The sequence below is a fragment of the Ipomoea triloba genome, chromosome 5 (genome assembly GCF_003576645.1).
Source record: "Ipomoea triloba cultivar NCNSP0323 chromosome 5, ASM357664v1".
Taxonomy (NCBI): domain Eukaryota; kingdom Viridiplantae; phylum Streptophyta; class Magnoliopsida; order Solanales; family Convolvulaceae; genus Ipomoea; species Ipomoea triloba.
The window spans coordinates 31,671,249-31,682,035 of NC_044920.1; the positions used below are offsets into that span (position 1 = coordinate 31,671,249).

At 40.8% G+C, this 10,787-nt stretch overlaps 2 protein-coding genes across 4 annotated transcripts in view; one reads left to right on the plus strand and one right to left on the minus strand.

Annotated features, from left to right (window-relative positions):
• Positions 1-1,283: 1,283 nt before the first annotated feature.
• Positions 1,284-2,702, minus strand: LOC116020577 (uncharacterized mitochondrial protein AtMg00810-like). The gene is made up of 2 exons (XM_031261046.1): positions 2,400-2,702; positions 1,284-2,294 (listed from the first exon to the last, which is right to left on the minus strand). The coding sequence occupies exons 1-2, from the start codon at positions 2,700-2,702 to the stop codon at positions 1,284-1,286; spliced, it is 1,314 nt and encodes a 437-aa protein (XP_031116906.1).
• Positions 2,703-6,691: 3,989 nt separating this feature from the next.
• Positions 6,692-10,787, plus strand: part of LOC116019632 (E3 ubiquitin-protein ligase UPL7) — a 10,109-nt gene continuing 6,013 nt past the window's right edge. For all 3 annotated transcript variants that reach the window (XM_031259905.1, XM_031259906.1, XM_031259907.1), the window contains exons 1-5: positions 6,692-6,832; positions 7,075-7,197; positions 7,441-7,681; positions 8,335-8,924; positions 9,617-10,609. In XM_031259905.1, the coding sequence (XP_031115765.1) occupies positions 6,809-6,832; positions 7,075-7,197; positions 7,441-7,681; positions 8,335-8,924; positions 9,617-10,609 (1,971 nt within the window). In that variant the 5' untranslated portion in view covers positions 6,692-6,808. The remainder of the gene's footprint in view (positions 6,833-7,074; positions 7,198-7,440; positions 7,682-8,334; positions 8,925-9,616; positions 10,610-10,787) is intronic.

A 10,787-nucleotide genomic window follows, 5' to 3' on the forward strand; every position in this document is an offset into this window, starting at 1 on the left:
TTTGCATGGTACTTTGACCCGACCTGACCCGTCTCACGAATAAGGATCCGTGAGACGGTATCACACAAGTGTGACCCCTTTTTAAATTTTTTTGATAATGAATATTTTTTTTGAATAAAAACATTGTAGACATCGAATTATAAATTAAAGGCTAAAGTGTTATCCCGCACCCTGAACTATATTGGGTTATTCATGCCGCACCTTGAACTTTCATAACGTCCATTTCGATACACAAACCATTATTTTTTTTTAATCTAGCATTTTTTACAGGTTACCTACAAGTTATAGGTAATCTATGCTGACTTTGACTTTTTTTTTTGTTCTCTTCTTCTTCTTTTTTTTTTAATTTTTTTTTATTTTCTTCTAAACCTTTTCCAGCCCAACAACCGGTACCGAAACCGTAAAATAATTAAAAAAATCTTATATTTAGGCATTTAGCTACTGGCAGTAGGTAAATATATATATATAAAAAAAATTATATTTAGCTACTGCCAGTAGGCAGTAGCAAAAATAATAATAAAAAAATTTATAATATGGTTTTTATAATAACAAAATATATTATATATAATTATATATACTAAAAAATATATATTCCGGTTGAATTGGAACCGGAACCTTTATATTATTAAGGTTCCGGTTCTAATTTGTGTAACCTTGGAACCGTGAAGAACGAAGCACGGTCACCCCTAAGTAGGTCGTCGGTGGGCTCGGCGCACGCTGCCGCAAGGGAGGGGAGGAGCAGTGGATTGTGGAGGGGCTGTGGTGATTTGGTATAGTGAGCATTGGTCCGGCTGAAGGCACGGGGGAGGGGCAGCGTGAGACGTTGATTTTTGGGGTTTACTTAAAAATTTTGCGTTAACTTAAAAAGAAGATCCACATAAGCTAATTACTTGTGCCATGCCATCATAGTAACCTGGTAACCTGTGAAAAATGCTAGATGAAAAAAAATTAATAGTTTCTGTATCGAAATGGACGTTATGAAAGTTCAAGGTGCGGCATGAATAATCCAATATAGTTCATGGTGCGGAATGACACTTTAGCCTAAATTAAATAAATACATATGTATTATTTTTTTCGTAATTACTAATTTATTTAATTTGATGAGCAATCGATATTCTGTTGTAACTGTTACAATGCAAAGAAGAGTCCTATAGGAGAGTGAACACATAACTCTCCTATTCTATAGCTAACATATTATTGACCAAGTACTAACATAACTACAAGACATTACATTATAATAATAATAATAATAATAATAGTATGCATATAGTTAATACTCCCCCTCAAGCGCAGGGTTGTATAGCCGCAACGTTGAGCTTGTCCCGCAGAAACTGAAACCGGTGTGCCGGCAAGGGTTTGGTGAAGATATCAGCTATCTGATCTCGTGTTGACACAAAGTTGACAATGAGATCACCGGTCGCGACTTTGTCACGCACAAAATGGTAGTCAATTTCCACGTGCTTTGTGCGAGCGTGAAACACTGGATTGGCCGCTAAGTAGGTCGCCCCGAGATTGTCACACCACAGCGTAGCTGGTTTTCCCGAATGAAAGCCTAACTCAACAAGTAAAGATACTATCCAAGTGACCTCAGCATAAACATCGGCCAACCCCTTGTATTCTGCCTCTGTAGACGAACGAGCTACGGTGCGCTGTTTCCGAGAACCCCATGACACAAGATTGTCACCTAGATAAACCGCATACCCACTTGTTGACTTTCGGTCTATAGGACAACCAGCCCAGTCTGAATTGGAGTATGCCTGTATGTCAGTACTGGAAGAAGCCACAATACGCAGACCGAACTCCTGTGAACCCTTGACATACCGAAGGACCCTCTTCAACAAGGCCCAATGAGCTTCTGTTAGGGAGTGCATAAACTGGCAAAGTCGGTTGACTGCATAGGACAGATCCGGGTGAGTGATAGTAAGATATTGAAGAGCTCCTACAATTCGGCGATATTGAGTCGGATTCTCATAAGGTTCAAGTGACGGAGTGGCTGGTGCAGTAACAGCTGCGGGTGTAGCCAGCGGTTTACAATCAGACATGCCTGCACGGTGTAGAATGTCGGTCATGTATCGTTTCTGAGATAAGATAAATCCTTTTCCGTCAGTGAGTGTTTCTATTCCTAAGAAGAAACTCGGAGTCCCCAGGTCCCTGATCTTAAAAACAGATGAGAGCCGTAGAAGCAGATCATCAATCAAGCTGGCATCATTTCCTAACATGATGATGTCATCCACATACACAAGTAAGAACACTCTGGAGGATTTTGACGAGTAGTAGAATAGAGAAAGATCAGTCTTGGATGGTGAGAACCTTGTAGATACTAGAAAATCATGCAGCCTTTTAAACCATGCACGCGGAGCCTATTTTAAGCCATACAAGAAGCGCTACAGGTGACAGACATGATCAGGATGTAGAGGATCTTCATAGCCCGGTGGTTGTTTCATATACACAGTTTCTGCTATATTTCCATTAAGAAACGCATTGTGCACGTCAAGCTGCCGTAGCGTCCATGAGTTGGAAACGGCAAGTGAAAACAGCATCCGAACTGTAGTTGGTTTGACTACAGGACTGAACGTGTCAAAGAAGTCTTCACTCGCTACCTGATTAAACCCTTTTGCTATGAGTCGAGCCTTATACCGCTCTACTGAACCATCTGCTTTTCTCTTGGTGCGGTATACCCACTTGCAGCCGATGATATTCATGTGAGGTGTTGGTGGCACCAACTTCTAAGTGTGATTATGGAGTAAGGCATTGAACTCCTGGTCCATGGCATCACGCCACTGTGAGTGACCAACTGCTTGAGAGTAACATGATGGGTCTATTGTAGCATTGAAAGCATAAAATTGCTCCCCCGTGCCCTTAGTCTTGTTTCGTGTTCTCATAACATGACCGCCCTGTTGTACCTTGCCTGAATAAGTTTGAGTTTCAGAGGAAGTAGTCTGAGCTTGGCCTGAAGAAGGGGTCGTTGTGTCAGATGTGGACGTTGGTTGAACAACAGGTAAAGGAGCAGTGTCTTGTCCCACTGGAGGCGCCATATTAAGTGGCATTGGAGTCGGTGTTACAACAACTGGGCCGACCCCATACGGTGAGCTGTTCTGAGGTACTGTGGTGTGTGGTTGCGATGACTGCAAAGCAAAAGGGAAAACACTTCCGTCAAAACGTACATGACGACAGATAAAGATATTACCCGTGTTTAGGTCCAAACATCGGTATCCCATAAATGAGACTGGGTAACCTAAGAATACACACGGAGCTGACCTGTATTCGACCTTATGACAATTATATGACCGAAGATACGGAAAACAGCGACAACCAAACACCCGAAAAAAGGTGTATGGTGGATGACTCTGGTGGACACGGTAATATGGTGTTTCGAAGTGTATAGCGGATGAGGGTAGACAATTGATTAAGTAAGTTGCAGCTTCAAAGGCATAATCCCAGTATTGAAAAGGAGTTGAACTTTCAGCTAGGAGGGCTAGGCCGGTTTCGACAACATGTCTATTCCGACGTTCGACCTAGCCGTTTTGTTCATGTGTATAAGCACAGGATTGTCGGTGAATGATACCTAGCGACTCAAAGGTTTGATGTAGTCGGCGATACTCACCGCCTAAATCGGATTGAATATACTTGATAGAACGCGAGAATTGCCGTTCTACCATAACACGAAAAACATCAAAATTTTTGTATACATCTGATTTTAGCCTTAATGGATAAAACCAGCAAAACCTTGAATAGTCGTCTACAAAGAGTACGAAATATTTAAAACCGGAAGCAGAAATAATAGGAGACGGACCCCAAATGTCCGTATAGATTAAATTTAGTACATTATTACTACTTTTGGTAACCCTATCTAGAGGAAATCGAGCCGACTTTCCCATTTGACACGCAGCACAAACTGGAGACGAACTATCTTTATTTGGAATGACTGGACATAGCCGGAGGACACGATCTAAGGCTTGTTTGTGCGGGTGGCCTAGCCTTTGGTGCCATACGACAGAGGTGGTTCTGGCTGATAGAAACGCAAAATGACTCCTCGGAACAAAAAGCTTGTATATACTTCCTGCAGTGGACCCCCTAAGCAGAATTGCCTGTGTTTTGCAATCCTTCACAAGAAACAAATTTTTGTGAAATTCGAAGTATACATCATTTTCGTTAGTAAACCGGTAAACTGATAGCAAAGGTAACGACAACTTAGGAACGCATAAAACATTAGACATTTTAAGACTGTGAGGATGGGAACGGATAACCGATTGACCCACACGAGTAACATCCAAACCTGTTCCGTTGCCAACCTTCAAAACATCTCCACCAGAATAGATGTTCGAATGGTCCAACATAGTATCATCCGGGGTTGCGTGAGACGTTGCACCAGTATCGGGGTACCACGCATCAACCGAATTTGTGACCGTGCCATCTCCAGAATAAGCCACATTCGCCTGGGACTCCTGACGGTCTGCATATCGCCGGAAACACGTTACGGCGGTGTGGCCGTGCGATCTACAGATCTGGCAGCGTGGAGTTCCACCCTTGCCACGGCCCTGATTGTTGCTGTGTCGTCCTCGCCCATGCCGCCCTCTGCCATTGGAGTTGTGACGACCACCCGGATTCCCGCGGCCGCGACCAGCATAGAACGCCTGTGAGCCCGGAGCGACCGAGGACTCGGCAGGGTGAAGATCATCCGCATGGATGAATTCTTGGGCTTGCAGGTGGTCGCCAAGCTGTGGTAAGGTCATCGGTGTTCCGGCAACGTTGAGAGAAGAGGCCATCGCCCAAAACTCTGGGCGCAAACCTCGCAACGCATATAGAATGGCTTCCTCGGCTGACAGTGGCCGGCCGGCGAGAGACAATGCCTCAACAAGTATCTGGGCTTTACCAAGATACTCAGCCGGAGAAGAATTGCCCTGCCGCAATGTCTGAAATTGCCCGAGGAGGCTGAGACATCTGGATCGAGTGGATGAAGCGAGGGCGGTGGTGATGGAATTCCAAACCTCCTGCGCGGTGTCACGCCCCACCGCCAAATACATCACTTCGTCCGTTAGCGAGGAGATGATCAGTGAATGTATCGACTGATCTTGCTGTATCCAGGAGAGGTACGCTGGGTTGGGCGTGGCGACGGCAGTGGCCGAACTGGAAGTAGTAGCCGGCGTCGGTGATCTGAGAGTGGGCGGCGGACAGGGGAGCGTGCCGTCCAAATATCCGAGAAAGTTTTGCCCTTTCAAAAATGGGATGATTTGAGTTCTCCAATATAGATAATTTCTGGAAGTGAGTTTAATGGAGATGTGGTGGTTAGAGGTGGTGAGGACTGAAGGGGCAGCCGGCGGTTGGGCGGCGGTGGTGACCGCCTAATCAACGGAGGTGGTGGTGTTTGCCATTCGCTGAGATAGTCGGAGAAAGGATCGCCTAACACTACTGATACCAGATGAGCAATCGATATTCTGTTGTAATTGTTACAATGCAAAGAAGAGTCCTATAGGAGAGTGAACACATAACTCTCCTATTCTATAGCTAACATATTATTGACCAAGTACTAACATAACTACAAGACATTACATAATAATAATAATAATAATAATAATAATAATAATAGTATGCATATGGTTAATAAATTTAATAAAAGTAATAGAGTGTGGTTACCTACTTTTGAATAATATACTCTAACATATTCGTAATATATGTTCAACAATTATGCCAACTTTGATTGTAATGAGATTCGAACCTAAGACCTTACTTATAGAAATTAATGGGTAAGTTAAAAGTTAACGGAATATAAACGGAAAAGATAATATTTAACGAAAAATTTAACGGATAATCATATAATTAAGGATAAATTATGAAATCTCAAAGAAAAATATAAATAAAAACAATTTGAACCATCCATTTGATTTAATAATTTGACCGTCATTTTTTTTACCCATGGCATAACTTTCTTTAGCTCTTATTAGTATAGTAGACAATCCGACAAAGAATGACGAAGATGTAAACCAATATAGATTATCCATAACTAATTAATTCAAACAAAAAAAATCAATAAATAACTTATATGAGAAGTAAAACTTGAAATCCCATACTTACTAACCTAATTGTCTATTTGCGCAAATTATATTGTGGACCATGGTTTACAATGCATTGTGGACCATGATCATGGCTGATACTACAGTTGTGTTGAACGGATAGTGCAGTTGTGTTGAAAGGAAATTGCAGTAGCGCGGAACAGAGACGGTTCATCCGTTCAACACAACTGCAGTATCCTTTCAACACAACTGCACTATCCGTTCAACACAACTGCAGTATCAGTTCAACACAACGGTAGTTCTAGACGGATGACACGGTCTTTGTTCTGCGCAACTACAGTTCCCTTTCAAAACAGTTGCAGTATCAGTTCAACACAGCTGCAGTATCAATTCAACACAGCTACAGTATCAACCATGATTCATGATCTACAATGCATTGTGGACCATGGTCCACGGTATAACGACTAGCCTATTTGTCTGGCTTAATATATACTTTGAATATAAGTAACATTGTTCTTGATAATGAGTATAACCCTGATAATTACTTCGTGCCAAGTTAAAACCTGTTCTTTAACAAGGATAATTACTCTGCTTCAAGTGTAAACCTGTACTTTTTTTAACAAGTATATTTATAATCTTGTGACAAGTGCCGTACTGCTTTTTCTATTTCGAGTCTTGAGACTGTTTAATTGTTTGTACTTGGATTATACTGGAGTTATTTATCATTCATACTATCGCGGATACGCGGCCCCAAAATAACTCTTTCTATCAACTGTCCTCGCAAATCACAACTCGCCATGGACGAACCTCGAAAACATCAGGTTCCTATTTCACTTTGTATGCAATGATATTTGGATCTCTGTTTCGTTTATATACAATCTATCCTTTTTCTTATACTGTGTGTGATTAGTGGTAGAGCTTGAAATTTCGATTTGATTTGTAGACACAGTTTCGATAATTCATGGCAGTTACATCATTTTAGCAAGTGATGTGATTTATTTATTTAAATTTTTTTTTTGTGTGGAAATTTTGGTTGATTTTGTGAGCGGTGGATCTCTATCAGGTCTCGTTGCGAGGAGCGAGCGTGAAGGAGATTTCTAGGGATGCGCTTCTCGAGAAGGTGTCGCACCAGAGAGAGCTTAGGAGTTATATTCGAAAATCCACTGCGGCTGCAGTGTTTATTCAGGTTAATTATCTCGTTTTGTTGGGCTGAATTCCCAAATTACTGAAACTGTTGTGCTTGGGGCACGTTATTATTACTTGAACTGCGCGCTTATTTGCCACTTCACTTGATAATGCATATTGTGCCATATATTCCGAATTTAGTGTTACTTTGCTGTTTAATGAACTGACCTTTAGATTTAGTATTCACAACAGGCAATGTTTTTTATAATCCTGAAATCTTAAACTTTGCTAATAATATATGCAGAGAGTTTGGCGGCGATACTCTGCCACAAAGTTGATAGCCCTACAACTTCAGAATCAGTGGGAGATATTGATGGATAACCTTGCTGTTCCTCTAACTAAAATACAGATATCTGGCAGTATTTTGAGGCCTTTTATTTTCTTCATGTCATTCTTGTTGAATCGAGGGGCGAAAAAGCAAAAGAGTGACAAAGATTGCATGAAGACTTGCTTCAGAGTTGTTTTGGAAAGCATAAACTCGACTAGTATGCTCTTCTGATTTCCCTCTAATTTGTTTCTTCATTGTGTTTTTGTTCTTTATCTTCTTTGTAGCAATTTTTACTGTTCAATCTAATTTTTCCATTGTTTCTTTTTCCTGGAAAAATGAATTGAAAAAAGTTTAGGGCTGGTTTACTTTAGTTTTAAATTTTAATATCCGATATTTAGATCAAAATTATGTTAGGATATAACATAAGTAAAAAATATCCAAACCAATAATATATTGAGTTCATCCAAAATCTAAAAATCGGTTTAGATTCCGATAATGTGAATAATTTTTGATGGTAAGCGTAAGTAAATACGTTATGTTTATATAAGTAAATGAGAGTAGATTGAATAACAGAATATAAGTAAGAGAAGATGATAATGAATGTAGTCATAGTAATGAATATTTATGTAAGTAGATAAAGGTGAGGATGTGGTGGTAGTAGTAGATATATAGTCGGGTAAGTGATAGAGGTTAAAAAAGTGTTCTCCTATTTTTGAAAAACTGTGCAAGTAAACATGTTTTCTGTTATCTATCTCCAGTTTTCAGTAAAAGTGCTCCAGTTAGTAAAGAAGCTCTAGTTTTTACAAAGTAGAGAATGTGTGTTAAAATTATTTACTGGTTACGGTTTTGATTTATCATTTTTATGGATAGATCTGGATGAAAACTTTTGCTCCATGGCATTTGGAAATGTTGAAGAAAGAAGAGTTTGGACTTACCAATCAAAGAAGCTGATTTCCCTTTGCTTGTTGGTTCTAGCAGAATTTGATAACTCCCGCCTAGGGGGTGAAGACATTTTTGTTACATCATTAGCACTGCGTTTGGCAGTTGTTTTGACTGATCTTAAAGGTTGGAAATGCATTATTAATGCTAATATCCAGGCTGCAAATATGTCAATAAGAGACTTAGTTCATTTCATGGGAAGCAAGAAAAGTTGTTTGTACAGTTCTGTACGGAGATACATTTGTAAACTTCAAACGCCTGTTTCTTCTCAAGTGACTAGTTCTGGCCAGGCAGATGATCGATTCTTGATCATTGCTAGTGCTACAACTTTGGCTTTGCGGCCATTTCATGTTGCAGGCTTAGTTGTAAACACTAATTGCTTAGAGGAAGTGCAGAACGCTGCCGAGCAGTTTTGTATTTTTCTACTTACAATTCCTTGGTTTGCTCAAAAGTTACCAGCAGTGCTAATACCAGCTCTGAGACATATGTCTGTTTTGTCAGCTTGTTTAAGGGTTCTGCTGGTAAGTTTGGGTAATAAGAATCTTTTTCCTATTTTTATCACAATCTTATTAGGGTAAATTCTTACTTTCAATTTTTGCTCATATCATACTATTAAATTGAATAAGCAGATATATATTGTGGAAGAATAGTTGTTTTTTTTTTTTTTTTCCTCAAGGTGGCCTTAATGAGTTTCTGCTTTTTGGACCATTCATAGAATCATAGTGCTTGTTTTGCCCACAGCTCATTGGAGCTTACCTACGCCAAAAAGCATAAACTAGGCCAAGCACTAAAAAAGAAAAAGGCTTTTGAAGTCCAATAAGAATCTAAAAGCTCTTTTTCAAGAAGTTTCACAGTTAAGGCTTTTTAGAAAAGCCTCCTTTTCAATAAGCTCTACCTTGGCCAGACTAGGACATAGAAGTCTGTACTTTTGGGAAAAATAAAATACTTAGTAATTCATGTATTATAAGGATGCTTTCATGGCATTACTTTTTCTAGTTATGCCTGTCTTCTCCATGATTTTGTTTCAGTTGAACTTTTGTGATTGCCCATCCTAGTATTATTATCTGTTGAATTTCTGGAATTTCTGTAATTTCCCATCCTACTACTACTATTACTACTACTACTACTACTACTACTAGTACTGCTGCTGCTGCTTCTGCTTTATTGGTGTTAGAGCATGAAAGGACTGATAAGCTTTGGCAGGTGATGGCAGATGTCAAGGGAGGGAATCTTAAAAGAAATGTCTTGTGCTGTTAAGATGACAACTACCCACCAAAACAGGGTGATGCCACAGGTTGGTTGGGCTCTGGCAAACATTATATACCTTGCTACAATGTGTGAGAAGAATGCATTGGATTCTGGAAAGTTTGCCCCTGGCTTAGACCATGCATCCTATGTACATGTTGTGATTGCTCTGGCAGAGAACCTATTGACTTGGCTTGAAAAGGTTGGATGGCTAAGAAAGGACCAAGAAGTCCTGGATGATTGTCATACTTCTGCTGAATCCCTTGATAACTTTTTGCATGAGGCTGAGACAACTGCTGGATCCCTAAAGATGTCATATTCGGACCTTCTTAAGCCTGTTTGTCAGCAGGGGCATCTGATGAAACTTGTATCATTTAACAAAGATACTTTTGTTAAGAAGGATGATAATCTGCCAGCAATCAGCATGGAGTCTCCTAGATGTTGTGAGTTGCTTGATGTTGCTTATTATTACTCATGCATGCTTAGAATATATTCAGCTCTGAATACAGTGCATGGAGCATTGCCAGTTCTGAATATGCTATCATTTACTCCTGGATTTCTTTCTAATTTGTGGGGTGCTCTAGAAAAAAATTTATTCCCTGGAAAAGATTATGTTGCTGAGAGTGCTTCAAATCAAAATAAAGTTGGTGAAAGCAATTTTCATGAAGTGTCTGCAGGAAAGCAAAAACATTTTGCTAAAGACAGTGGCAGCAAATGGGTTGATGTAATTCAGAAAATCACAGGAAAATCACAAACAGAATCAAAAACTGCAAACATGGCAGATGGAATTTCTGGTTCTAACTCAATTGATGAGCATTGTTCTGATATCTGGGATATTGAACCACTAAGGAAGGGTCCTGATGGCATATCAAAAGATACTAATTGTCTGCTTCATCTCTTCTGTGCCAGCTATTCACACCTGCTCTTAGTTCTTGATGACATTGAGTTTTATGAGAGACAGGTTAGATCCATACCTTCTTTGCTTCTACCCTCCCCCCCCCCCCCCCCCCCCCCCCCCCCCCCCCCCCCCCCCCCCCCCCCCCCCCCCCCCCCCCCCCCCCCCCCCCCCCCCCCCCCCCCCCCCCCCCCCCCCCCCCCCCCCCCCCCCCCCCCCCCCCCCCCCCCCCCCCCCCCCCCCC

Coding starts and splice junctions, on each gene's coding strand:
- LOC116020577 (XM_031261046.1), bottom strand. CDS start 2,702: ATGAATATCATCGGCTGCAAGTGGGTATACCGCACCAAGAGAAAAGCA. Junction 2,295..2,399: donor ATCCTCTACATCCTGATCAT/GTCTGTCACCTG, acceptor TCACCATCCAAG/ACTGATCTTTCTCTATTCTA.